Source organism: Rhinoderma darwinii, chromosome 12 (genome assembly GCF_050947455.1).
Source record: "Rhinoderma darwinii isolate aRhiDar2 chromosome 12, aRhiDar2.hap1, whole genome shotgun sequence".
NCBI lineage: Eukaryota > Metazoa > Chordata > Amphibia > Anura > Rhinodermatidae > Rhinoderma > Rhinoderma darwinii.
In genome coordinates, this window is record NC_134698.1 from 75,841,235 (window position 1) to 75,869,159 (window position 27,925).

The 27,925-nt window shown below is 44.0% G+C and overlaps 2 protein-coding genes across 6 annotated transcripts in view; one reads left to right on the forward strand and one right to left on the reverse strand.

Moving 5' to 3' along the window:
• Positions 1 to 506, reverse strand: part of NIN (ninein) — a 73,535-nt gene extending 73,029 nt beyond the window's left edge. For all 3 annotated transcript variants that reach the window (XM_075844091.1, XM_075844092.1, XM_075844093.1), the window contains exon 1: positions 399 to 506. The gene's annotated coding sequence lies outside the window, so the exon portion shown is untranslated. The remainder of the gene's footprint in view (positions 1 to 398) is intronic.
• ABHD12B (abhydrolase domain containing 12B) lies at positions 1 to 27,802 on the forward strand. Of its 3 annotated transcripts, none has more exons than XM_075844095.1 (14): positions 1 to 80; positions 15,312 to 15,436; positions 17,162 to 17,289; positions 17,554 to 17,656; positions 18,219 to 18,338; positions 19,910 to 19,940; positions 21,709 to 21,754; positions 21,833 to 21,962; positions 22,779 to 22,816; positions 23,707 to 23,786; positions 24,390 to 24,472; positions 25,087 to 25,165; positions 26,394 to 26,515; positions 27,680 to 27,802. In XM_075844095.1, exons 2-14 carry the CDS (start codon positions 15,336 to 15,338, stop codon positions 27,699 to 27,701), a joined length of 1,083 nt encoding a protein of 360 aa, XP_075700210.1. In that variant the 5' UTR covers positions 1 to 80; positions 15,312 to 15,335; the 3' UTR covers positions 27,702 to 27,802. The 3 variants fall into 3 exon arrangements, with proteins under 3 accessions (XP_075700210.1, XP_075700211.1, XP_075700209.1); XM_075844096.1 differs by lacking the exon at positions 1 to 80 and adding an exon at positions 15,095 to 15,193; XM_075844094.1 differs by lacking the exon at positions 1 to 80 and having other exon boundaries at positions 15,263 to 15,436.
• Positions 27,803 to 27,925: the final 123 nt, after the last annotated feature.

A 27,925-nucleotide genomic window follows, 5' to 3' on the forward strand; every position in this document is an offset into this window, starting at 1 on the left:
GGCAGCACCACACACACCAGTGCCAGCCATGGAGCGTTTAACCAGTTCAGTGCTGTGTCAGTAAAGGGACGTCTCACCAGGTCAGTGCCATCCACTCTAGTACAGCAATGCCCTGGGTGCCAGGGGGACATTTAACCAGTTCAGTGCCAGACTTTATTTAGCAATTTAGTCCAGCAACACCCCATGCCATGCGAGTCCCGTGCCCACTGTGGTCAATGCCAACTTATTTATCCCAAGCAAAGATCATGCAGAATAACCGGGCACAGCACAGGGTATAGCAGCCAGCTGGGCATTGCCTGCACCCCCTTGTACCCTCCACAGAGCAGGGATCGGAGGAGACATCCGGAACATGGAGTCACTGGTACAGGATGCTGCAAGCGCACAGCTCCGTTACTTACCCCAATAGTCACTGTGTCTGCGGGGTCCTGGCTGGCAGGGGGTGAGGGGCACAGCTCTGGAGATGCCAGCTCTCCTGCTCTGCCCTGTTACTGAGAGGTTTGAATGGTTTGGTACAGAAGGAGGAGGGGGAGGGGATGTGACGAGTGCACGCGTCAGATATACAGAGGCAGGAGAATGTGTCAGACGCCCTCTGGAGGCGGACACCGGTAACTACAGCGCAGGATGCGATCCACATAACATCAATGCAATACAAAGAATAAAACAACAGTAATAATAATATTATAATAATACAACAATAATATAATAATAATAATAATAATAATAAATATTTATTGTTGCTGTTTTTGTTAATGATATTACTACTGCAGAACTTGACACATGACGGATCTTCCTGTAATGACGGGACTGATGGAAACTGATACAAACTGTTGCCCCATAGAAATGTACAGAATCCATCTTTTTTCAAATTTTTTCAAAAATAAATTTCAGGAAAAAAATGTATGACAAAAAAATAGAACGTAAACAAAGCACATGTTACACGCCTCTCTGGGTTGTGTATTTGAGGATGGCCTCCACATCTGCGGCTGTTTTTTTTTTTGTTGTTGTTTTGCTCCATCATAGGAGCAGAACAACAAAAATACAGAAGTCTATACCGATATGGAGAACAACCAAAATCACATTTTCATGTGATGAAAAACCCATGTAACCAATATATAACATATTCGGGGGGGGGGGGGGGGGCACATAATATACCTGGTGGTAACGGTGTAAAAACCCGCTATTGAGAATAACAACCTAAAAATCGGAGTCTGACACACCAGAACATTAAAAAGGTATACATTTATTAATGACAATAAAACAAGAAATATGATAAAATATAGAGATGATTACCACAGTGTGGATGGACACCAAACAGTGACACACAAGATGGAGCTATAAGCTGGAGAGAGCAATGAATATGGAGTAAGTCACAGCATAAAAGCTGCATGTCCATATATGAGGCCACATAGAGCCAAAGACAACATGCTCCCCACTAATACATCAAGATCACAAGTGAGGAATATATAACAACAGCCTATTAATCAGAAAAAATATAATATATATATATATAGTTGTTCAATGGAATAGGTAAGGAGTACCTATAATCGTGACTGCAAGACGCAGTGGAACAACTTACCCATCATGTGGGAAACACTGTCTGGCATCGCACCCTGACACGCGTTTCGGCGGGAAGCCTTCGTCTGGGGGTCAGACTCCGATTTTTAGGTTGTTATTAAAAATACAGAAGTGCCAGATCAGTTGCACGATGGACATCAACGGCGCGGGGCGGAATACCTTGACTTTAAGGCCGGGTTCCCACGTAGCGTAAACACTGCGGAATCTCCGCAACAGAAATCTGTGCGGAAATTCCGCAGCATTTACTGCAGCAGCAAAGTGGATGAGATTTAGTAAATCTCATGCCCACGTTGCAGAAAAAAACCGCAGTGAAAACGTTAATAAATTGACCTGCGTTGCAGAATTTAAATCCACAGCATGTCCATTTATTCTGCGTTATTGTTGCTTTTCTGTTGCAGGTTTTCCCCATTGAAAAACCCGCAAGAGAAAGACTAGTGTTGCAACTTTTGTGGCAGAATCGCAGCGTTTCCACTGCAAGAATCGAGAATCATAACTCAGAATTCATACTTAAACAGAACTCCCTGCTTCATCCTCCAGTCCAGCCTCCCGGGGTGACGTTTCATCCCATGTGACCGCTGCAGCCAATCACAGGCTGCAGCTGTCAAATGGCCTGCAGCATCATACAGGGAGGCCAGACTGGACATCACCATGACAACGGCTTTGGTATGAAAGTTGTTTTTTTTTTCATCGCTGCTTTCGGCAGCGGAAATTCCGGCTGAAAAACCGCAGCGTATCTAACTTGTGGGAACCCGGCCAAATGGGTTCCGTCGGGTTTCCGTCATGGTGTCCAAAGTATTTTCCGGAAAAAATAGTGCAGCCTCCAATGCAGATGTGAACACCGCCTTACTCATATTGAAATATAGAAGTCACTTGTTTCATTTTTAGCATAAACATCTTACAGACCTTTACTATTCCCTACAAAAAATAATTCATGATGTATTCACGATGAACGGTATTCCGGATTTCTGTTTTTATGTAAAACTGCGTTACTAAAAGTGCGGCAACTTTTCAATATATTTTCCAAAGGTCTGAACAGATGAAAAACTTCTCACAGTTGAGTTTGCTACAATTGTATCCAGTCTAGACAATCCTGTGTGAGCGAAACAGTCTGGACTCCAGACTGATACATTTTAGGCTGTGTTCACATCTGCGTCAGGGCTCCGTTCCGACGTTCCTTCTGAGCTTTCCGTCGGAACGGAGCCCTGACTGACACACACGGAAATCAGAGGTTTCGATTTCCATCACCATTGATTTCAATGGTGACAGATCCGGTGCCAATAGCGTAGTCGACTACGCTATTGATTCCGTCAAAACGACGGAACCCTTGCACAACTGAGACAAACGGAAACCATTGGCACCGGATCCGTCACCATTGAAATTAATGGTGATGGAAACCTCTGTTTTCCGTTTGTGTCAGTGAGGGCTCCGTTCCAACGGAAAGCTCAGACGGAACGTCGGAATAGAATAGAGCCCTGACGCAGATTTGAACGAAGCCTTACCTGCACTGATAATATTAGCTCCCTGCCCCGCCACTTGTAAACCACTGACTGTTTCAGGTCGGGAGGACGTCAGTCGGATCACCCAGCGCAGGCGGTGCGTTGACGTCACTACATCACCGTGTAGGGAGCACAAAAGAGGAACAATTACTATGTGGAGTTATTTTAGTAAGGCCCTAAGAGGAGCACTAATACTATGTGCGGCCTCAAAGCAGAACAAGAGTAGCAGAAAATAATATATATTTGAGCATTAAGGGCTCCCTAATTAAAGGGGTATTCCCATCATAGACTTGTTTTGCATATCTACAGGACTAACTCCAGAACTGGGGTCCCCAACACCATCCCGCCTTGTGAGGTGGCCTCCAGATGGTTAGTGAATGGAGATGTGGCCGCGCATGTAGCTGTATGCAGAGCAACAAAAACGAATTAGCCAAGTTAACAGAAATCACAGGTGTAGAGTTCCACTTTAAAGAGATCTTCCCATCACTGAAACGTACAGCATTTGGAGAATGGGGGTGCCTGGTCTCATTTTCCCTTTGGTCACTACATCTCTATAAGGCTTCGTTAACATCTGCGTCAGTACTGCGTTCATCGGTTCCGTCTGAGCTTTCCAGCAGGGGAACCCATGAACGGAATCCAAACTGAAACAAACCGTTTCCGTTTGCATCACCATTGATTTCAATGGTGACGGATCCGGTGCAAATGGTTTCCGTTTGTCTCCGTTGTATAAGGGTTCCGCTGTTTTGACAGAATGAATCGCGCAGTCGACTACGGTATTGATTCCGTCAAAATAACGGAACCCTTACACAACGGTGACAAACGGAAACCATTTGCACCGGGTCCGTCACCATTGCAATCAATGGTGATGCAAACGGAAACTGTTTGTTTCAGTTTGGATTCCGTTCATGAGTTCCCCTGCCGGAAAACTCCAACAGAACCCATGAGCAGAGTCCCGACGCAGATGTGAACGGAGCCTAATAGTGAATCGGAGATATAAAAGCACTTAAGCACGCTCAGAGGTGTAACATGAAGCTCCTGGACCCCAATGCAAAATCTGTAACAGAGCCCCCCACCTGCCATGTGCCATTTATAATACTGGTGTCTTCTTATGTGGCAGAGGGGCCATGTTACCTCTGCAGCCCCTATAGTTATGCCCCTGAGCATGCTTACGGCTGGCTCCGTATTGCCCATCTATATCTCTGCTGGGAACAGGATTGGACACCCCGCTCCCGGTCAGGTGCCCACGGTACAGACATTTATGGCAGATCTGATGGATGTAATTCCAGCTCTGCTTTATCTCATCATTGATTTTGTGAATTAATGTATAAACTGTTATGGACTCCACCGGGCACAGGAAGGATCTGTAAATCATTTCTCTTTTTCACGTCATTGATTTTAACGTGACTTATGTTATTTAATACAGACAAGTATTGAGTCACCTACTGTACATGACGCCTGGGAAACACCACCTCAATCATATTGTGTTCACCGGTCTGAATCTACAGGCAGATCATATATACACAGAGTGGAAGGAAGGAGCCCAGGTGGCAATAAACCAGGTATAGAGCAATTCTGGGTTTGTGTATATCAGCATCCTCCAACCTGTGGCTCTCCAGCTGTTGTGAAACTGCAACTCCTAGCATGTCCTGACAGCCTCTGACATGCTGGGAGTTGTAGTGTCGCAACAGCTGCAGAGTCAAAGGTTGGAGAACACTAGTTTACATTATACTACAAATGAACATCCCATAGGGTTTTCCAGTTTTTTGTTTTTTTTTAAACTTCTCATAGGGACAGGTTATAGGAGGGTTTACTAGGGGCAATTGGCCTCCATCACCCACCATACACAGCGGGCCACCTTAAAAGGTTTATACAGATTTTGGGTTTTGGGATTAGTACAAAGACTCTTTGCCAATGGTAAAACTCTTCTGCTTAGGGTAGATGATGGTGGCTTGGGCACTGTATGGCACTATTATTTAGGCACTGTATAGCACTACTATTTGGATACTGTATAGCACTACTATTTGGGAATTGTTTGGCACTATTATTTGGCCACTATATGGCACTATTATTTTGGCACTGTATGATACTACTACTTTCGCACTGTCTGGTACTACTATTTGGGCACTGTATGGCACTAATATTTGGCCACTGTATGGCACTATTTTGGGTACTATATAGCACTACTATTTGGGCACTGTATGGCACTCTTATTTTGGTAATGTATTTCACTACTATTTGGGCACTGTATGGCACTATTCTTTGTGTACTGTTTGGCGCTACTATTTGGGCACTGCATGGCCCTATTTGTTCACAGTATGGTACTACTTTTTGGGCACTGTATGGCACTACTATTTGGGCACTGTATGGCACTGATATATGGGTAATGTATGTCACTACTATTTGGGCACTGTATGCCACTGATATTTGGTTAATGTATGTCACTACTATTTGGGCACTCTATGGCTTCATTCTTTGTGTACTGTTTGGCACTAGTATTTCGGCACTGCATGGCACTATTATTTGTTCACTGTATGGTACTATTTTTTGGGCACTGTATGGCACTATTATTTGGGTACTGTATGGCACTTGTATTTGAGCACTACATTGTGATCTTATTAGGCGTGTCTTTCTATATTATCTGTTTCTCTCACCCCAAGAAAAGGGGAGTGCGGGCCCATGCAATGTTTCATTCCTAATCCCAAGAGATGTTGTGTTGAGAACTTGCAATGTATGTGCTCAATTTCCCAAGCTTGCCATTGCATTAAAAACAAGAGCAATTTAGGACGTCCATTTCTATTAATGTTAGTACATTCACTTCAATGGGAGATCTGCCGTCCATCATAGCAATAGCAGACGCTGTGCTAAGCCTGGGGTACCATGAGGGAATGATTGAGAGGGCACAACAGCTATACACTGTTCACTTCTAATTGGACCCCACTATCATGCCAGGACCTGTGCCCACCAGAACATCCTCTGGTTGACCAGTCAGCCTTATCTAATAAATGGGTGTCCGTAGTTCTATAGAATACAAGGTTAGTGCCCCACTCTGAATATCACTGAGGGACCCAAATTAATTCTACCAATGGCTTGCTCTTCCTAGATCATGTTAAGTTGGATTTTTTCAAGAATTTGGCAAGTCATGGGCCATCAGAAATAATTGGGACTATAAGCAATTGGACCTTAGTGTGGTTTGAAGGGTTCACAATGCTTAGGGTTGATCACTGGTTATTTTTTGACCATATATTCCAGCATAGCCTAACAGGCCAGACTCCTTAGTGCCCATCTGTCCCTATAGTGAGCATGCAAGGGTTAACCACAGCTGTACATCGGCCTCTTATCTGCCTGCCAGAGAGAAAGCACAGCAGTTATACTGAGAAAACAAAAGATGGGGGGAACAATCCTGCGAGTCCAGTCCATGCAAATAAATAGCTACAATTCCATGCACTTTTTGATGTTTTTTGTTGTTTTGGTTTTTTCCAAATTTAAAAGTGCTAAAAAAAAACAACAAAATATTAAAAAAGGAAAAATAAATAAAAATTCTCACATCCCTGAGCTCAATTGTATTGATAATGATATACAACCAAAGTATACTTGGGCTAGTGGGTGAGTTCTATATATATATTATTAGTCATCATGGAGTTTCACAGCCAAATACCAGAAACATGTGATTTGTCATTCTGGTCTTCATTTACTGTTCATTAGAGTATTTCCAATTATCGGTATAGCGCCACCATATTCTCAGCGCTGTACATTGATTGTGACCAGTTTCTATCCTCAGTTGGGCTCACAACCTAATATCCCTATCTCACATAGTAGGGCCAATTTCATAAGAAGCTGTAGCTATAGCAATACTTTCAGAATATTTTTGGAATTTTTGCCACAAACACAACCCCATGTAAAAAAAATCTCTGATCAAAAATATTTATATGGGGCTTACCCAACTTCTGATATATCCTTACTTCAAACTGCAATTTTATAATAATTCATAAACAATAACATAAATTAATTCCTTTGGAAATTATGATCAGCTTTAGCAGCAGCTGCCTGACATTGAGCAATGAAATTCAGCTCACAGTCTTCTAACACTACATTGCTTCTAAGAAGGTAGTGCTTTCTCTGGTTCTTCATCCCAGTATCATGGGACAGCTTGTGTTGCCCCACAGCTTTTCTCCCGATGATGAATGTTATCCAGGAGACCCTGAGCCCATTAAGACTGAAACATATGGATTCCCAAGGAACAATAAGGGTATGTGCACACACACTAATTACGTCCGTAATATACGGACGTATTTCGGCCCCAAGTTCCGGACCGAACTCAGTGCAGGGAGCCGGGCTCCTAGCATCATAGTTATGTACGATGCTAGGGGTCCCTGCCTCTCTGCAGGACAACTGTCCCGTTCTGTAATCATGTTTTCAGTACGGGACAGTTGTCCTGCAGCGAGGCAGGGACTCCTAGCATCGTACATAACTATGATGCTAGGAGCCCGGCTCCCTGCACTGAGTTCGGTCCGGAACTTGCTGCTGAAATACGTCCGTATATTACGGACGTAATTAGTGTGTGTGCACATACCCTAAGGGTATGTTCACACGGCCTATTTACGGACGTAATTCGGGCGTTATTGCCCCGAATTACGCCCGAAAATAGCGCCTCAATAGCGCTGACAAACATCTGCCCATTGAAAGCAATGGGCAGACGTTTGTCTGTTCACACGAGGCGTATATTTACGCGCCGCTGTCAAATGACGTAAATAGACGCCCGCGTAGAAGAAGTGACCTGTCACTTCTTTGGCCGTAATTGGAGCCGCTATTCATTGACTCCAATGAATAGCAGCGCTAATTACGGCCGTAATTGACGCGGCGTTCAAGCGCCTGCACATGCCGGTACGGCTGAAATTACGGGGATGTTTTCAGGCTGAAACATCCCCGTAATTTCAGCCGTTACGGACCCCCGCCGTGTGAACATACCCTAAGAAAGAAGGGGCTGTGATAGATGCCTCTATAAGAGCTGGATAAGAGTGCGGCGGCTTTGAATATCATGTTTAAAAAATCCCCAAAACACTTGTGTGTCCATTGACGTACAACATATGGCCGTTTTCTAAAATATTAGCATAGAAAAAAACGGCAATTAAATTGCAGCACAGAGGAGGTGAATGTGTGTTGTGTCTGGGCTTGTGATGATGACACGGGCAATTGGGGCAATAGTGGAGGATAGCTACAGGAAAATTAAATTCCCCAGTCGTCAACCTGGACACTCCTCTGTTCAGACGCAAAAACTGTACCCAGCCGTTACAAAACTACAAATCATTGCATGCTCTCACCGCCCAATATGCTGGGAGTTGTAGTTTTGCAAGAGCTAGAGAGCCACTGTTCTAGACTTGAATGCTGGTCTAGAAAATGTGGCATACATTTAGCCAGACCCCAGTGGCGTAGCTATAGGGGGTGTAAATGTAGCAGCGCATCCTGCCTTAAATGCCTGGGTGGGCCAAAAAGCCACATATGACTATACCAGAATCATAAATGGCACGTGGTAGGTGGTGGCGCGGGGTTGTTACACATTTTTCATTGGGGTCCCAGGAGCTTTAAAAGGGTTGTCCAGAATTAGTACCACATGGCTGTTTTTTTTCTCCAAAAACAGCGCCGTATCTGTCCACAGGTTGTGTGTGGTATTGCAGCTCTGCCTCATTCACTCCAATACAGCTGAACTGCAATACCAGATACAACCTGTGGACAGATATGGCGCTGTTCTAAGAGGAAAGTAATTTTTCTCTATTAGTGAACATCCCCTTTAAGTTATGCCTCTGCCACAATCAGAAACCTGTAAAAAAAAGATCCATCCACACACAATATAAATATGTGCGCCCGCCATGTTCGGCACCGCCTCTACTCTGCACCTGTATTTTTGTCATATAAATAACCCCCCCACCCCCCCGCTCAGTTTGCTGCTGTCCGTTATGGATTTTCCCAACAAGCTAACATACAGACAGGGCGCCGGCTGAAATCAAGGTCACCAGCAGATTATGAACACATGACGTCTGGTGTATCCTCCCATCACATCATTATGTCTGGAATTTTCCTGCCCTGCAAATCTGCCGACCTCCCACCATGTCTGCCCAACACTAACAAAGCAGCTTTATACATGGCGGACTTATCACGCAGGGCGGAAAAAACATTGTGTGCAGTAAAGTGAATGATATATAAGGGAATTATTTAAAGGGGTTGTCCAGTTTAGAAAAATACATTTCTTACACCCTATTAGTAAATTCTGAGTTAGGGCATGGCCCCACGTGGCGTAATTCTTCCGCCACTGTCCGCATCAATGCCGCACAGAATCTGCGTTGCAGATTCTGTGGCGGATCTGCCCAAAATGGCCAATAAATTGATGCGGACTAGCTGCTGCGTATTGAGGTGAAAGTACTTCCCTTCTCTCTATCAGTGCAGGATACAGAGAAGGGACGGCACTTTCCCTAGTGAAAGTAAACAAATTTCATACTTACCGGCCGTTGTCTTGGTGACGCGTCCCTCTTTCGGCATCCAGCCCAACCTCCCTGGATGACGCGGCAGTCCATGTGACCGCTGCAGCCTGTGATTGGCCTGTGATTGGCTGCAGCCTGTGATTGGCCTGTGATTGGCTGCAGCCTGTGATTGGCCTGTGATTGGCAGCAGCCGTCACTTAGACTGAAACGTCATCCTGGGAAGCCGGACTGGAGACAGAAGCAGGGAGTTCTCGGTAAGTATGAACCTCTATTTTTTTTTACAGGTTGCTGTATATTGGGATCGGTAGTCACTGTCCAGGGTGCTGAAACGCTTAACTCTTTCAGCACCCTGGACAGTGACTATTTACTGACGTCGCCTAGCAACGCTCCCATAATTACGGGTGCCCCATTGACTTCCTCAGTCTGGCTGTAGACCTAGAAATACATAGGTCCAGCCAGAATGAAGAAATGTCATGTTAAAAAACCAATACACATAACATGTACATGACATCTGCGGACTTCATTGCGGAATTTAGAATCTCCATTGAAGTCAATGGAGAACTTCCGCAATGAGTCCGCAACCAGTCCGCCACTGGTCCGCAACATCCATTGCATGCTGCGGACACCAAATTCCGCACCGCAGCCTATGCTCCGCAGCGGAATTTTCCGCATCGTCTAAACGAACCCTACTAAAAAGAAGTGGAAGTCAATGGAGAAACGGGTCCGCTGCGGATTAACGCTGCGAAGTGTCCGCAGCGGAATTCCAGAGCAATTCCGCCACGTGGGGCTTTGCCCTTAATCCTCTCTTCAGGATCTTCATCTCTTGACCAAAGTGGAGAGCGGTTATAAAGAGCATCTCTCTCTCTGGAGGACCTATCCTGTCCTGCATTACACAGACAACACATTGATATGAATGTCTATAGTGTAATTAGTGTAATGCATCATTTCCCCTGTGGTGGCGCTGCAGGGAAATTGAACACTTACTTCCAGGTTTCCCTACAGATTACAGCTGATCGCTGGGGGGACACTTTGTGATCCGCTTTCTTCTTACAAGTTGGGATTGTCCAAAGCGGAGAACCCCTAATTCCAGAACATGAATTTATCACTGACTTTACAATAATAAGTTCGCAGGAAATCTTAAAATTCCAATAGTCAAACCATTCAAGATGGGATCTAGTCAACCCACTCCATCAGCGCCAATCTGTCAACAGATGGCAGACTGCTGGCATATAGTCCATCAATAGACCCCAGATTACAGGCTGTTGCCTTTCTGCTGTCATTTTATGGTATTCTGTAATAACACATGGAAAATATTGATAAACTATATAGAGTTTTGCAACGGTATATTTATCATGGGGACATTTTTGCAAAAAAACATTAACATTTAGGTCCCACATAGTGATGGCCTCTGGAGGACCCAGCTCACCCGTGAATTACACCGGCGGCTAATTCATTGTCCACACGTAACGGAATTGCTGCAGAAAATTTCTGCAGCAATTCCGTTAAAACTAGCAGAAATTCCGCTGTGGAAAAAAACGCACCATTTCCTGCGTTTTTTACTGCAGAAAATGGTGCGTATTTTGCGGCGTTTTTCTCAATGCTGGGAGATGGGGACATCTGAAAAACGCAGCAATTCAGCCACTTTCCGCAGCAGGAATTGACGTGCTGCGGTCCGAAAAATACGCACTACAGGTCAATCTCTGTTCGGTAATTTTACGCAGCGTGTGGATGAGATTTGTCAAATCTCACCCACTTTGCTGCTACTGTATTCTGCTGTGTATTTTCCGTCCGTAATTCCGGACGGAAAATACGCAGCAATTACGTTACGTGTGGACAAGCCCTAAGCGTCTTCCCCAAATTATAAAAGCTGATCATAGGGACCCCCCCACACGATCAGATCTCATAGCCATACAACTAGCTATATACATACTTAGGTTTATTTCAGAAGACATTAATAGGGCCACAACACCCGGACCCACCGTTACTTCTGAACCGAACCAAAATCACCATAAAAGTCTATAGTTGCCTGAGTTTGGTTTTGTAGAACCTTGCAGGGTCTGGGTGCTGGGGCCATAATATGGACTCTGAGATGCAGCCGTCTTATATGACCACCGGGGGCATAGCTTGAAGCTGCCAGGGCTCCCTACTAAATGCCCTTGATCTCTTATATGGCCAGGCTGAGCAGTCTATGTCCTCCGGTCTCAGGCACCATAGCCCAGATGTATCATACCTACCGTATAATCACGTAGAGCAACACAGTCCAAATAATTGTAAATCACTTTATTAATATATCAAATATACAAAGCACAAGATGGCATCACTAGAATGATTCACAATAACATGTGGACAAAGAAAGACGCCCACACAAACAGTTAAAACCTGTATAAACCTTTGAACTCGTATTTTTTTTATAAAATAATGTGTTAGGAGATTTTAAGCAACTTTTGAATAGGTTTTTATAAAAAAAAATATGCTTTCATTTATGAGATACAGATTCTATGTTTCCTATGTACATAGAATCTGTATCTTGGCGTCAAAGACGATTCCGTCAGGTCAGCTGGACTGACGGCTTCAGCTAAAAGCTAGTCCTGTGTGTCTCTGACACGCAGGATCCAGCTAATAACGATCTCATCGCTTAGATGTTTTCAGCCATGCCGTCAGTGCGGCTGGCCTGACGGAATGGTCTTTGACGGCAAGATTCAGATCCTATGTATACAGGATAAATAGCAGCTGTATCCTAAGAAGTTACATTTTTTTAAAATAAAAAAACAATTTAAAAGTTGATAAAGTTAATGCACAAAAACAACAAAAAGGATATTAAATTAAGCCACATATTACCGTTAGGATCCATCAGGAAGTAAAATAGAAAGCCGCCTGACGCGCGTTTCGCCTATAACAGGCTTCGTCTAGAGCCCAGATGTGACTGCAACCTCTGTATCCCCTATACCTACGCCCCTACTATTAATAACACCCCTCTGCCCTAAAAGCGGTAGAATATTCACGACTGGCATATCCGCGGCCTTAATCCTCTGTGTTACTGGGGAACGAAAACGGAGTAATTCAATAAGAAGCAGAGAAAAGATCAGTCTGCGCACCGGATGATAATCCTGTAACGTTCCTCTAATACATTGAGATATTTGTTCTGATGGCTGCTTGTCCTAAAATTGTATTGTCAGTGAATGGAAATAGCTATAACCGGATTAGCAGCTGTCTGAAAGAAGTGCTTATATTTTATCCTCATATGAACCAGCGGTTTGGGAACTGTCAATCAAACATCCCCCTGATTCTGTAGAGCAATGGTCTGCAACCTGTAGCTCTCTGGCAGTTCTGAGACTACAACTCCCAGCAGTAGGCTGTTGAAGCATGCTCTGGAAGTTATAGTACCTCAAACTGCCGGAGAACCATAGGTCACGGGACATTCCTGGGAGTTGCACCTCTGCTGTTGCGAATGGTTGCTTGAAATACCTGATATAAAGCCTAGATGGCAGCACAGAATCTTTGGTGGAGATGTTCTAGACGGGGGCATAGAATAAGAAGAGCATGAAATTCATGGCACCTTATTAAAAGTCACGATGCAATGCTGATCAGAAAACCACAGATGCAACATTTTGAGGTCAGTAGGGAGCTCCCAGGTCATGAACCCCCCATTGACCTTATCTATATAACATGTAGGTAGACTTCCCCTTTAAACGGAGTATCCAGTTTTGAAAAAAAAATACTTTTTTTCCCCCAGAAACAGCGCCACTCCTGTCCAAAGGCTGTGTCTGGTATTGCAGCTGAAAAAAAAAATGGAAAATAAAAAAAAATATTTTGTTAAGTTCTTAAAAATGCTGTTCATCTGTTTCTGAGAAAGCAGAGTGCAAACCATTGTGGTTGCCATTGCAACTTCCACAATTGTCACCCAGCTTCCCTGGATTCCTGAAAGGCAAATCTGCCCAGTTGCCCAGTAACACATCTCCCTCACATACTGCTACATTACTAGGCATTCAGGCATCTGGGGAAGCTGGGTTACAACCCGCTGTCATGGCGGCCAGAAGAGATTACTTGGGGTAGGAGGACGTGTAAATCACTTTGTTGTATGAGGGTATGTTCACACAGGCTATTTTCAGCCGTTTTTTCGGGCCGTTAACGTAAAAAAAAAAAACGGCAGAAAAATCGGAAGCGGAACGCCTACAAACATCTGCCCATTGATTTCAATGGGAAATATGGCGTTCTGTTCCGACGGGGCGTTATTTTACGCCTCATTTTTAAATATTGGCGCGTAAAAAGACGTGCATGTAACTTCTTAAGCCGTTTTTGGAGCCGTTTTTCATTGACTCAATAGAAAAACAGCTTAAAAAACGGCTTTAAAAAAACTCAGCAAAAAATGCGAATATGTTTAAAAAATGGCTTAAAATCAGGGGCTGTTTTCGCTCCGTATTTTACGGTCGTTTTTGGTTTGCCGTGTGAACAGATCCTCTGAGTCCTGCAGATTTTTGTGCACATTTCATATCCATGTGTTCTGTCCCTTTAAAAGAGAATTAGAAGTATATATTTTATATTCCACTCACAACTCCTCCTGTCAGCCGCTCTCTCCTGTGTACTGCAAATTTAATCAAAGAATTTCTTGTATTGAGTTTCTATAGCAACTGTGTGCTGGGAATTCTGCCGTAGTGAATACTGATACATTGTACGGAACTTTTCCATGTATTAGGTCTATATTCTCTTTATTCGCTGAATCGGTAAATACCATCTATTGTTTTCTGTTATCAGCCATTTCAGTCTGGGGGACAGGCTGACTGCATTGTTGTTCAATAGGATGACTGATAGTAGATCCAGAAAAATACTTGCCCCTATATCTAGTGCTTAGGACCCCCAGCTATAAGACATGTATTAAGTATACTATGAAAATGCCACAAAAGCCTACGGTTTGCTGTCAGTGAATGGAAAGATTAGGGTAAATTCACACGTGGCAGATTTTTTGCAAAAATCTGTTCAGTTATATTGCAGTTTATTGACAGGCTAACCGCAAAATGCCACGTTTTTTGCAAAATTGCAGCAAGATTGCAATGATTTTGCGGTAATCATACAATGTACCGCGTTTTGACCATACCGTGTAAACTTTTACATCAAGAGGCTGATAACCTGACCTTGTTATGGTACCACTTCTGCAGTTTGTTACAATGTATCAGTGTAGGAAAGAGACTGGAGTCCAGAAAAAGAGAGACATTTGTGCAGCTGTTTTTAAGGAATTGCCTACACTGCTACATTGCAGCAAACAGCAAATGTGTAAACGTAGGACTGAGCCTGAACAGGTTCTCAAGAATGTCTTCATTCACTGGCAGTAATCAGAGATTTTGAAAATATTGAGGAATGGAAATAGTGGGGAATCTAAGCAGATCTGCCATTCAGGAATCCCGGAAAGCTGGGTAGTATATTTCATGTTAGCTTTGGGCTGTCTCTCCCCCAAGGTTCGTTATCTCTCCAGGTAAATTTTACATGTTTTTTTTAAATCTGATAATCCGAAATATTTGATAATCCAGCATTTGTCAGGTCTTTATACTGCCAGGTTAAGGGAATGGAGAAGAATTATATTCTGGAATTGCTTTCTAAGCGATTTCCTCATATATACGCGTAGGATCCCCGGATATCGTGATCTTTAGGACCCTGGTAAGATTAGAAGAAAGTCTCAACTATGTTCTAATTATGAAAGTCATAAATACAGAGGAAGTGAAGATATCTCTTCCCCTTTGACCTAGTGTTTGTTCATCTGTCCCCTGACACACAGGAATCCCAGACAGACCGAAGGAGAATGAAAAGGAGAGACCCGTCCCAAAAAGGGGGCTCCGGACCCCAAGTCAAGGCCGCCAGCCCCAAGATATCCAAGCCTCAGAGCAGGAATCCTAAACCGCGGTGAGTGAATCTTCACATTTATTTCCAATGTATAACTAATCATTATCAGCCCGGCCACTCACTGACTTGTACTTTGTTCTGTGCAATGATCTCTGCCGCCTGCATGTGAGACACAGGAAAAGCAGGAAACAGGATCCATTCAGGGGGTACGCAGGATGTTGTCAGCGGATGGTTGTACATATGCGGCACACACACATGCAAATAGATGTGATCCACACAGTCAGTGACGTCATTAACAAGTGAATAAAGAAAGTCACCATATAGTGTATATAAATAATGCTGTCATACAGTACACATAAATAATGTCACCATACAGCGCACATAACTAATGCCACCATATAGTACACATAACTAATGCCACTATACAGTGCACATAACTAATGCCACCACACAGTGCACATAACTAATGCCACCACACAGTGCACATAACTAATGCCACCACACAGTGCACATAACTAATGCCACCATCCAGTATACATAAATAATGCTGTCATACAGTACACATAAATAATGTCACCATACAGCGCACATAACTAATGCCACCATATAGTACACATAACTAATGTCACCACACAGTGCACATAACTAATGCCACCACACAGTGCACATAACTAATGCCACTATACAGTATACATAAATAATGCTGTCATACAGTAAACATAAATAATACTGCTATAAAGTGCAAAAATAACACGATTATACGACAGCCAAAAAACACCAGCGTGCCCCAATGAACGCTGCCAGCTGAATGCTTCCTGTACACAGTAGTGCCAGCATAATGCCCTCATAATCAACTGCGCAAATGTAGTATCCCCTATAAACAGTGCCAGCCCTATACATTAGTGCCACAGTCTGATTTTCACCCATATACAATACTGCCAGCAGAGTGTATTAGTATAATTTGTGGTAATTTCAGACAGTAAAGCGGTTAATGGGTACATCCCTGGTGGTATAGGGTGTTGAAGTGGTTAGTGTCACTGTGATTTTGTTGTATACCGTATATTTTAAATCAATCCAAAACTATGTTTTGATTAATTTTATTATATGTATGAGTAACGCAGATATGGCTACTTCCAGCCACCACTAGAGGGCGCTCACTGCATTTGGATTTATAAAGCTCCCATTGAAGTCAATGCCACCATATAATCTTCTGTGGCATTGGGGCGAGGAATCTGATTTCCCTGCAGAACCCCCCCCCCCCCAACAAGATATCATACGGGACAATTGCTGATAATACGATCCCCTAATATAATATTTAAGATGGTTCCAAACCAAATAATGAGGGGAAATTACTAAATCATATGACCCATTCTGCAATACACAGGGAGACTGCAGATGTCAGCAGCCGCTTGTCACATGACTGTCATATGTTCTTCAGGAAAGGTCTATTTCTGGTTACTTCAGCTTTCTAAGGTCAGACCATCTTCTTCTGCGTGTCACTGACTTCTAGCTGAGTTTATGCTTGTTAAAGCAGCCAATCTGGACAAGCAGTGTAAAGCATGGGGGACAGAACAGCAGGTGAGACAGGTTGTAGATTACTGACTACCTCAGACTCCAATAGGCAATGCAGCTAGACTGAAGCCACTGATCATAGTCTTAATGGGGCAGAGCTAAAAAGTAGCCAAGGAGTCCGACATAGAGCAATAGCCAATGGTACATAGGTTCAGATATATCATAGTACAGCGCCGTGTAATAATAATAATGAAATCAATATTTATTTTTCAGCTATTCCGCGCGTGTGTTGTACTACCTGAAGTTGTGGGCGTTCCTCCTCGGCACCATTTATATATGTGTCCCGTTTACTATTAGACTCTTCCCGGCGCTGTTGGGTAAATTGGTTTATTTAAACATGGGTAAGTACCACGTCCTATTACAGAAACGCTGAATGATTGGCACCTGAAGCTTGCTGACTCTGTCCAGTGACAGAATACAGGCTGCACAAATGGCACCTGTATTCTGGTGGGAGCAGTTGCGGGGATCTCCTCTGCATTCTCGCCTGCCTATGTATTACCAGGAAACCACAGTACTACAGTGAGGGGCAGCAGCGGGCGGTCAGGGCCTGTGCACACTGGAGATCACATCACATTCTACCAATGACATCTTTATTGTCTTCACAGTGAAAGTTCCGCTGTTTGCAGACCTGAAGAATCCAGGAGAACTTCTAAATCACACCGTGAACTTCTACCTCACATCAGAAGAAGGAGTGACAGTGGGAATTTGGTGAGTAGTGAGATAGAACATTAGAACATATCTATCTATCTATCTATCTATCTATCTATCTATCTATCTATCTATCTATCTATCTATCTATCTATCTATCTATCTATCTATCTATCTATGTTTTCGGTAAGGTCACACTCCTGGCAGGTATAAGCACTGGTGTAGATTGCTACCAGGTGATAAGTTCACATTCTGCTACATGTTATACAATATAAAGTCCAGTTTTCATGGTATAGGTAGATGTGTATATAGGTTGATGACATCACTGTGTAATTATCATGATCTATAGCTATACACTGACCATATACAGCAGCATTGTGCTCTAATGTAGAATTGTAAAACCTATAGGCCCGCATAAATAGGGGCCGGGGTGTGACTACCCCCTCTGCACCCCCGGCTATTCCACCATGTATATCTATCTTATAAAACATCCTATATAGTCATTTGTAGGCATTCCAGGTAATTTACTTAATGATCTGAGTCTTAGAGGGATGAGCAGGCGGAGACGTCGCCCTCTTACATGAAGCGTCCTCATTAATCATGCAACCTTCATCTCTTGTAGGCATACCGTGCCCGCCAGCAGAGGAAAGGAGGCGAATGGCAAGGACCAGCGCTGGTATGAAAGCGCTCTCTCCGACGACAACCCAGTTATAATTTATCTCCATGGTAATGGAGGAACCAGGTGATTACAGACTCGTCCACAATGAGAGGAATCTGATTACAGTCCTCTGCGAATGCGTATGGATAATCTAGTCTATCAAAAAGTGACACCCGTGAGACGCGAGGCGCGCTGTGACCCATACCTTATGTGGCCATCGCTGTTCCAAGCCAATCAGAATGCGAATCATTATTCGTTATAGAAATGAGTGACACATCGTCTTAAAGGGGCCAATATTATATGTATTATTAACATACCAATAGGGAATTTAGATTGTGAGCCCCAATGGGGACAGTAAAAAGAGGACCTCTGTACAGCGCTGCGTAATATGTTGGCGCTATATAAGTAACCAAAATAAATAATAAATAAATAAAGGGGTTGTCCAGTTTCGGCAAATTGATGTTATTTTTTGCATACTAAAAAGTTATATAATTTTTCAATATACTTTTTGTATTAATTCCTCTTGTTTATCAAGATCTCTGCTTGCTGATATTCAGTAGGAACATTTATTGTTTACTTCCAGTGGATACATTTCTGGCCATGATCATGTGATGGACACACAATTCTGGGATCGTTACATGGTAATCTGATGGACACACAGGTGCTGGGATTGTTACAGGGTCATGTGATGGGCACTCAGGTGCACAGCTCGTTACATGGTCATGTGATGGACACACAATTCTGGGATCGTTACATGGTCATGTGATGGACACACAGGTGCTGGGATCGTTACAGGGTCACGTGATGGACACACAGGTGCTGGGATCGTTACAGGGTCATGTGATGGACACACAGGTGCTGGGATCGTTACAGGGTCATGTGATGGGCACTCAGGTGCACGGCTCGTTACATGGTCATGTGATGGACACACAATTCTGGGATCGTTACATGGTCATGTGATGGACACACAGGTGCTGGGATCGTTACAGGGTCATGTGATGGGCACTCAGGTGCACGGCTCGTTACATGGTCATGTGATGGACACACAGGTGCTGGGATCGTTACATGGTCATGTGATGGACACACAGGTGCTGGGATCGTTTCATGGTCATGTGATGGACACACAGGTGCTGGGATCGTTTCATGGTCATGTGATGGACACACAGGTGCTGGGATCGTTACATGGTCATGTGATAGACACAGGTGCTGGGATTGCTAGAAGACACAGCTCTGATACACATAGTGTAACTGTTACGAGCTGTGCACCTGTGTGTCCATCACATGACCATGGACAGAATTGTATCCACTGGACTTAAACAATGAATGATCCTACTGGATAACAGAAAGCAGAGATATTCAAAACCGTGAGGAATTAATGCAGAAATGATACTGGGAAATTGTAGAACTTATTTATACAAAAAAATAAAATAAATTTGCTGAAATCGGATAACTCCTTTAATGTAACATATAAGATCAAGTAGTTATCATGGGGGAAAGGGATCTATTTGTTCTAGATTACAGTCATCTTAGCCTGAAATGGCTGATAACAGAGAACAATCGTTTGTATTTAATTGCACCGCTGGACAGTTTTACTATTACATTCATTTGGAGATGAGTATAGGAACGACCTCACATTCATTTTACTCTCCCTCCAGGGCCGTTGATCACCGAGTCCAACTCATGAAGGTGAATATCGGCTTTTCCTTTTTTTTTAGGATTTTTCTGCAGTGTACCAAGTTATTTATTTTGGATAAGAGGGGAGGACAAAAAGTATGTGCAACAAGTGCAGCTGCATAGGGGCTCTGTGAAAAGGGGGCCCACTGCCTCTTTAAAAAGAGGTTTTCCAGTTATAAGAAAATCCTCAAGATAGGCCATCAGTACCTGATCGGTGGGGGTCCGACTCCTGTCACTCCCCCGATCAGCTGCGGTGTGTGTGGGGGGAGACTGTACTACTGTGAACAGCTGCTACAAGTATGTAGATTCACAGGACGAGCAGTGACAGGAATGAAGGGGAAGCAGCGCTCGTACGTTAACTGGACAACCCCTTTAAAAGCGGCTTCCTACTGTCTATTAGATCGCATGCAAGGGACTGAGGTAATGACAATGGTTGGCAAGTGCCCATCTTTAAGGAACAATTTGGGGCACTTGGAGAGGTACTGTTAATAGGGTCACTCTACTCTGGCTACTACTGCGCATGGGGAAATACAGTCTGGCACTGTAAGGGCCCATTCACACGAGCGTGAATCTCGTCCGTGTGCTCTGCATGGAAATCACGCGCAGCACACGGACCCATTGATTTCAATGGGGCCGTTCGCACATGCGTGAAATTCACAAGTCCTATAGTGGTGCGTTTTCACGCACCTAATCACCCATTGAAGTCAATGGGTGCGTAAAAACCACGCACTGCACACGGACGCACATCCGTGTGCTGTGCGAGAATTGCGCAACAATTCCTTTAAAAAAAAAAAGAAGTAGTGATTTGCGAGTGCGTCAAAAACACATGCCACTCACAAAGCACACTGATACATAACGCAACACACACGGACCAGATTTACACGGGTTTTTCACGTGCGTGAATCTGACATGCTCGTGTGAATGAAGCCTTAATGGGGATAGTCTGGCTGGTATTGTTTATGGGGTGCTCAGGCTTTACTGTTAACAGAGTCCCTCTGGCTGCCACTGATAATGGGGCATTCTTGTTGGCACAATCTATAGGGATATACGGGCTGACACTGGTAGTATGATAGTCTGGCTGGTACTGTTCATAGGGTCACTTTGGCCCTTACTGTTATTCGGAACACTCTGGCTGGCATTGTCAATGGCGGCATACCTGTTGGCACTGTTTATGGGGATACCCTAGCTGCCACGGCTAATGGGGCACCCTTGTTGGCACTGTTTATGGGGATATACAGGCTGACACTGTTAATGGGGACAGTCTGGCTGGTACAGTATATGGGGTCACTTTGGCTTGCACTGTTAATAGGAGCACTCTAGCTGGCATTGTTAATGGGGGCACTCTGCCTGGCACTATTTGTGGGCATACCTAGGCTTTCACTGTTCATGAGATCACTGGCACTGTTCGTAGAATCACTTGGCTGGTACTGTTTATAGGTGCGCCTTGACTATTATTATGGGGTTGTGAGGCATTAACCTCGATGGGGAGGATATATCTGGTGCACAGAGAACACATTTACCCTTGGTATCCATGATGCCTCGTTTTGTGCCAGGAAACAGATAGACTTGCTATACTTTTTCCTGCCGTTTGCAGCGGACGTCTGCTCCCCATATTGGTCATTGGCCTTCTGGATATAACCATTATCTGCCCTGCCTAGAAAAAGAACAGAGCAGAGATCCCCCATTATTATACACTACACACGTGTGCCCATAGCATTGGCAGTATTCTGCTCCTGCCCTGCGGACGCCCCCTGCTGACTACTTGTGGAATCTCTTGCAGGTCCTCAGCAGAGCCGGCTTCCACGTCTTGTCTCTGGACTACAGAGGTTTGTCGGGTTATAAGAGAAATGAACCTTCTGCGGGTCAGAAATTGGGGATTATTATTTCATGTTCTGATTTTTAAGGTTACGCTGACTCCACCGGCCAGCCCAGCGAGAAGGGGGTGACCGAGGATTCTGTGTTCTTGTATGAATGGGTGAAGGCTCGGAGCCGTGGAAACCCTGTGTGTCTCTGGGGACATTCACTTGGTACTGGGTAAGTTCTTACAGAGCAGGTCCTAAGTAAAGATCACCGATTCCTTGAGTCGTCCTCTCCTGTTACGTCAGTAAAAGTTCTCTTTGGCCATGACTTATTCTATCTGCTTCTGGAAAAGCTGAGTGACAACCATTATGGACGCAATGAGAGCTCCCATAGGGATTGTCACTCAGCTTTTTTTAAACATCTGCTTCACTAATCTGTCTAATTTTGCATGGATAGATCCCCAGCTCAGCAACATTCGCCATTCAGCAGCCTGAGAAAGCTGAGTGACAATCCCTATGGGAGTTAAGTTGATGGCCCTATTGGTTGTCACTTGTTTTCCCTGTAAGCAGATATGACCTTAAAATAGCTGCAGAACCTGGGCTCCGAACAGGGCCCTGGTTCCTGAAGGGGCCCGAAGGCTCCTCCGACACATAAAAAGACACCAGTAGTATAAACGGCACCTGGCAGGTGGGGGCGCTGTTACAGATTTTGCATTTGGGGCCCAATGGCCACAGTACTATAAGTGGCCATCACATGTCACTTATAGTACTGTCCTCTTATGTGCACCAGGGTGCAAGTGTAACGCCAACTTATAGTTATATCGCTGCGAATGGTGCCACCCAGCTTTCCCAGAAACAGATATAACTATGTCATGGCTGAAATGTTAACAACTTGACAGATGGTTGGGGTGGGACTCTATTTCGTTGACAATAATGGCGGCTGTTGTGACTTCTGGAGTTTCCTTATATAAGAGATCGGTTTCTGGCGCCCTCCGCAGCCGTAGTCCGGTTTGTATATCGCGGCATCTCATTGATTTTTCTCTAATTACAGCATAGCCACGAACGCAGCCAGGAAATTACAAGAAAAAGGTGAGTTGGACACAATGACACGAATGACAAAAAGGAAGTGAAACAGTAAAGTTTAATCCTATAATCTGGCATCCGATAGTACAGAAATTCTGATAGTCCGGCAATTGTTTCCAGGAAAGAATCTCAAGATGATTTGAAAGGAGCAGAAGACTAATAATAATAATAATAATAAGACACTTTTGACGAAAAAACAACTCTTAATTTTCTACTTATCTATAACCTTTTGATAATCCAGAACATTTGATAATCCAGCTCCTATTAGGTCCTGTTCATGGCAGATTAAAATAATTTTTCTGAGATTTGTGCCGCTGCTGTGTTTAGTTTACACAGTATTGCCTACACAGAAACATTGTAGCAAGTGCTCAGCTGTGTGAGCAGGACTAAGTAAAAATGGTTTACAGTGCCTGACTGGATAGAAGAGATACAGATTTTGAAATGGTGAATATTTAAACCTTAATTATAATATAATGTGTAGTACTGAAGCTCGGCTGCAATGTCCCAAGCAATGTTCTAATATACTTTGGTTTTCAAGATCTATGCTTGCAGTCATTGAAAGGATAACTCTATTGTTTACATCCAAATCTTTAAACACCTTTGCGATCAACACATGACCAGGTCAGATTTTTATCCTGTGGAAGTAAACTATGACGTTACCACTTCACTGACAGCATGCAGAGATCTTGAATACAGTGAGGGATTTGTACAGAAGGTATATTAGAATTCTGTGTAACTTCTTTATAATACAATGAATATGCTTTATTTGAAACTGGAATAACCCTTTACGTTTTATGGTGGCCTTTTTAAGTAGTGCAATCTGCCATTGTGGCGCTGGTAAAAGTTTGTGCATCCCTGAGATAAATCTAATTTAAACTAAATCAAATTATTCGAAGGTAATCCCGCTGATGCAGTAATACTGGAGGCCCCATACACCAACATCAGAGACGCTGGCGCATTTCACCCCTTTGGGAAGGTGAGTGACAGCTACATGAGGCCGAGTCCATACAATCTGATATAGAGCAATGGGGATTATTAATCCCTGTAGCATATTCCCTCCATGGCGACTTCTGGTCGCAGTAAAATCGTGGATTACTGTGGCCGCCTCACAACCACCATGTTTCCTGTGGAGGAGATGTCACGCAATGTCGCGCTAAAATTGCGCTCATCCACGATTTTACCATGACGAAAGGTCACCATGGAGCCCTAGTGTTAAGGGGGTTTTACACAGGACGATTAGCGTGCAGACGATCGTTAATATAACCATCGTTGCCGATAATTGCCCTGTGTATCGTTTTAAAAAAGTTAAATATTATCGTTGTCGGCAGCACATTTTGGTGTGTAAACAGAGAGACGCGCTGCGACATGATAATAACGTATGAGGACGAGCGATCGGAGTAACGGCCGCTCGTCCCCATCCATAGCTCCGTGTGACAGGAGCAAGCGAGCGCCGATCATCGATGTCTCGTTGATCGGCGCTCGCTGCACCGGCCGCTTATCGGCCAGTGTAAAAGGCCCTTTATGGCTGAAGCTCTCAAAGGCAAATCTTAACTCGATTATCTCGTCATCTCTTTGTCAGATATATCACATTTTCCCAGGATTTGAATATTTTTTTCTGGACACCATGGCGCTGGATAATATTGTGTTTCCCAATGACGAGAAGTAAGTTTTTTTCAGTAAAGTCTTATTCTACATCAAATGTAAAATTGCAGCATTAAAAATAGTTATAATGTTCATTACATTCTGCAATCAGGGGATAAAGAAAACCTCCGACAACGAGGCATTAAAGGTGTTGTCTGCTTTGCAAATCACTTTTTCTAAAAAGGGACCACCAACGATCAGCTGTGATCTATTAAAGAAGTGTTGAATTTCCCTGCAGTGCCACCACAGGAGAAATTAAGTATTACACAATGCCTTTTGAAATCAATGGGTTTTTCAATTAATGCACAGATGTGCTTGGTCCTTCAGGGCGAGAGACGTTCTTTGTAACCACTTTCTACCCTGGCAAATACTTTTTCACAGCACTATAGGCACCCTGGTGCTGTTGTAACCAGCAGTCCACAACGGACTACCCCATATAGTGTACTGCCAGTGATGGGTCAAGCTTACCTATGTGATAGACCCGGCTGTTATGAATTTTCTTTATGGTTAATAAAATGTATAGTATGAAATATCAATGCATATGAACTTACTAGAAATCACAGGGAGTTAACGTGTGTATTGTCGGACCCTAAAATATTGAAGTGATCATACGACAATGTCTCTACCACCTATAGTATTAAAATGCTGAGCAGCCCCCTCCTGATCCTGCACGCAGAAGATGACCACGTGGTGCCCTCGTCAATGGGGAAAGAGGTAAGATGGGCCAGTCTGAACTAAAAAAAAGAAAAGGTAGCGGCCATGGGTCAAACTTGGTTTACTGATTGACCCACCATGTTTTGGGGTCAACCTATACGTGGGCCCAGCCACTGGAAAACATGACCATATCGATGCCAAAGTGGTTTTTAATAAAAGACTTGTCTAAAAGTGGGCATTGCCAATAGGCAACACAGCGTGAACCCAGCACTATGGACAGTGGCATAACTACCGCTGTAGCAGCCATAGCGGCTGCTTCAGGGCCATGGTATGAGGGGGCCCCCAGTACCCGGAGGCTCTGCTAGCAGCCGCTATGGCTGCTACAGAGGTAGAGATGCCACATTCAATAGTATCTGCATCCTTTGGACGCAAATACTATTGAACCCTATAACAGAGCAGAGGGGGAATCTCCTTGCTCTGCCATAGGCTACATATACCTCACAAACGTCTGGGCGGTGTCCCGCTGTCCCGGGGTATGTCCTGCTAACTCAATTCTGAAGCAGGGAACTATCAGCTCCCTGTTCTGAATTAGTTCAGAGCGGAGGAGCAGATGGAGCGCCTCTGCTCGCCAAGGACTCCCTGGGCACAGCTCTACTTTAAGCGCTGTGCTCGAGGAAGCCCCGATGCCACTGTCCATAAATGGACAGTGACATCAGTGCATACTCCTAGAGCGGAATCCCCGTTGCCGATGATCCTAAAGGAAATACCTGAGGTCATTATACATATATGGACATTGACGTCAGGGGCTCCTCCTGCAGCGGAACCCCCGGCCAGAGTCGGCAACAGGGATGCCCACACATAGTACGGTCTACAGGGTGGGCTGTAGAGTACTGTCTACAGGGGGAGGGGCTGTATGGCACATTCTACAGGGGGGCACTATCTACAAGGGTGGGCTGCGTGTGGCACCCAGAGGATGGGGGGGCCCATTGAAACGTTTGCTATGGGGCCCAGTGTTTCCTAGTTACACCCCTGAATATGGTCATCACCAGGCATTGGCATTGTTGATCCTAATATTTGTTTTTCAACTGTCCCAATGATAATAATGCGTCATTCCAAAAACTGGGCATGTCTGATCCTGAACCATTGGGGACAATCCCATACCGGTTGACCTCATGGATTACATAGGACTACACAAATTTCATGGAAAACCCCAGTATAGGGTCTTGTTAATTAAACAGTCACACACGTTGGTCTTATGTTCATACAGATTTTATTCTTCCTCCTCCAGCTCCATGAAATTGCTGTAAACTCTCGTCATCCCAGAGATGTGAAGTTGATCTTATACCCTCCAGAGTTGGGCTACAAACACAAATATATTTATAAAGACCCCAAACTGGCAGAGACCCTGTGGTACGTTCACAAGCTTCATCTATATCGACATCGCAGTTCATTTTCCTTTAGGGTATGTTCAAAAGCCCTATTTACGGACGTAATTCAGGCGTTTTACGCCTCGAATTACGTCTGGAAAAACTGGCTCCAAACCGTCTGCAAACGTCTGCCCATTGAATTCAATGGGTCTTACGGTGTTCTGTGCAGATGGTGTATTTTTACGCGTCTCTGTCAAAAGACAGCGTGTAAAAAGACACCCGCCTCAAAGACATGCAGGACACTTCTTGGGACATAATTGCAGCAGTTTTTTATTGACTCCACTGAAAAACAGCTCCAATTACATCCGTAATGAACGCCACAAAAAACACGAGTACTTGTAAAAACGTCTGACATTCAGGAGCTGTTTTCGCCTGAAACCAGCGCCGTAATTTCAGACGTACTTGGCGTTGCCGTGTGAACATACCCTTTAAGAAACACTCCACACAAAAAAACTGATAACATTAGGTTGTGCCTAGTGCATGGGCGGAGGGGGTGGAGCACGACACAGGGATTCAAGGTATTAGACAGAATTCTGGTGTCATGCTCCGCCCCTGCACAAGACATAACATTGTATTAGTCTTGTCTGGAGTGTTCCTTTAAGGTAGCAGTGCTTATAGATGCAGCTGCACATATATGCCCGGGACGACAGATATAACTGGGGTTGCTGGTGGGTGACTGGCCTCACGAGCTTTTAAGAATTGTAAAAATGGGGGATTTGTATAATGGGGCACTCAAGTACTGCAAATTATATCCTATGTATTGATATATTATGGGGGTATGGCTACGACGGAACGTTCCATGTATATGTTTGCTATAAGTATCTGTCCCCATAGCCAGGGTTCCTATCATGGTCATAATACCCCAAAAGTGGTTCTACTGACTCAAACAGTTCAACATGGGACTCGGAAACACTAAGTTCTGTTCCACTCCAGGAGGTCCGGGTGTTACAGCCGCAGTCCAGACTATAAAGCACGGCCAGATTAGGATTGTGTGAAACCGGCCTATAGATGATACACCCACGACATGTCCTGGCTTTATATGGGGAAGAAAAAAAAGCTGTATCAGGGGAGCGCTGGGTCGAGTTTGCGGAGGTTGGGTCATACGCCACATCTACAATTTATAATTCTATAACAACTTATTTTCTAGGGATTTCCTGAACGCCATCTGAAGTCGACCATTATCCAGAGACTACGCAACGTAGAATTTATGTATTTTGTTACTTTTCTGGAGTGTAATAATTTCCTAAGAAAATAAAGAAATCAGACAGTGTGAGGCCGTGTCTACATTCTGGTCCATGTTGTAAATCCTGAGGAAAAAAAAATAAATAAAAATTCAGTCAGGATGCTGGGGGTTGTATCTCTGGAAAGGGTTAGGCCTAACATCATAGGAAGC

What these genes read in the sequence shown, in the direction of transcription:
- ABHD12B (XM_075844095.1), top strand. Translation starts at nt 15,336, where the DNA reads ATGAAAAGGAGAGACCCGTCCCAAAAAGGGGGCTCCGGACCCCAAGTC. An exon ending in AGCAGGAATCCTAAACCGCG is followed by an intron (nt 15,437 to 17,161) that starts GTGAGTGAATCT and finishes TTTATTTTTCAG; the next exon opens with CTATTCCGCGCGTGTGTTGT. An exon ending in CATGGTAATGGAGGAACCAG is followed by an intron (nt 18,339 to 19,909) that starts GTGATTACAGAC and finishes CTCTCCCTCCAG; the next exon opens with GGCCGTTGATCACCGAGTCC.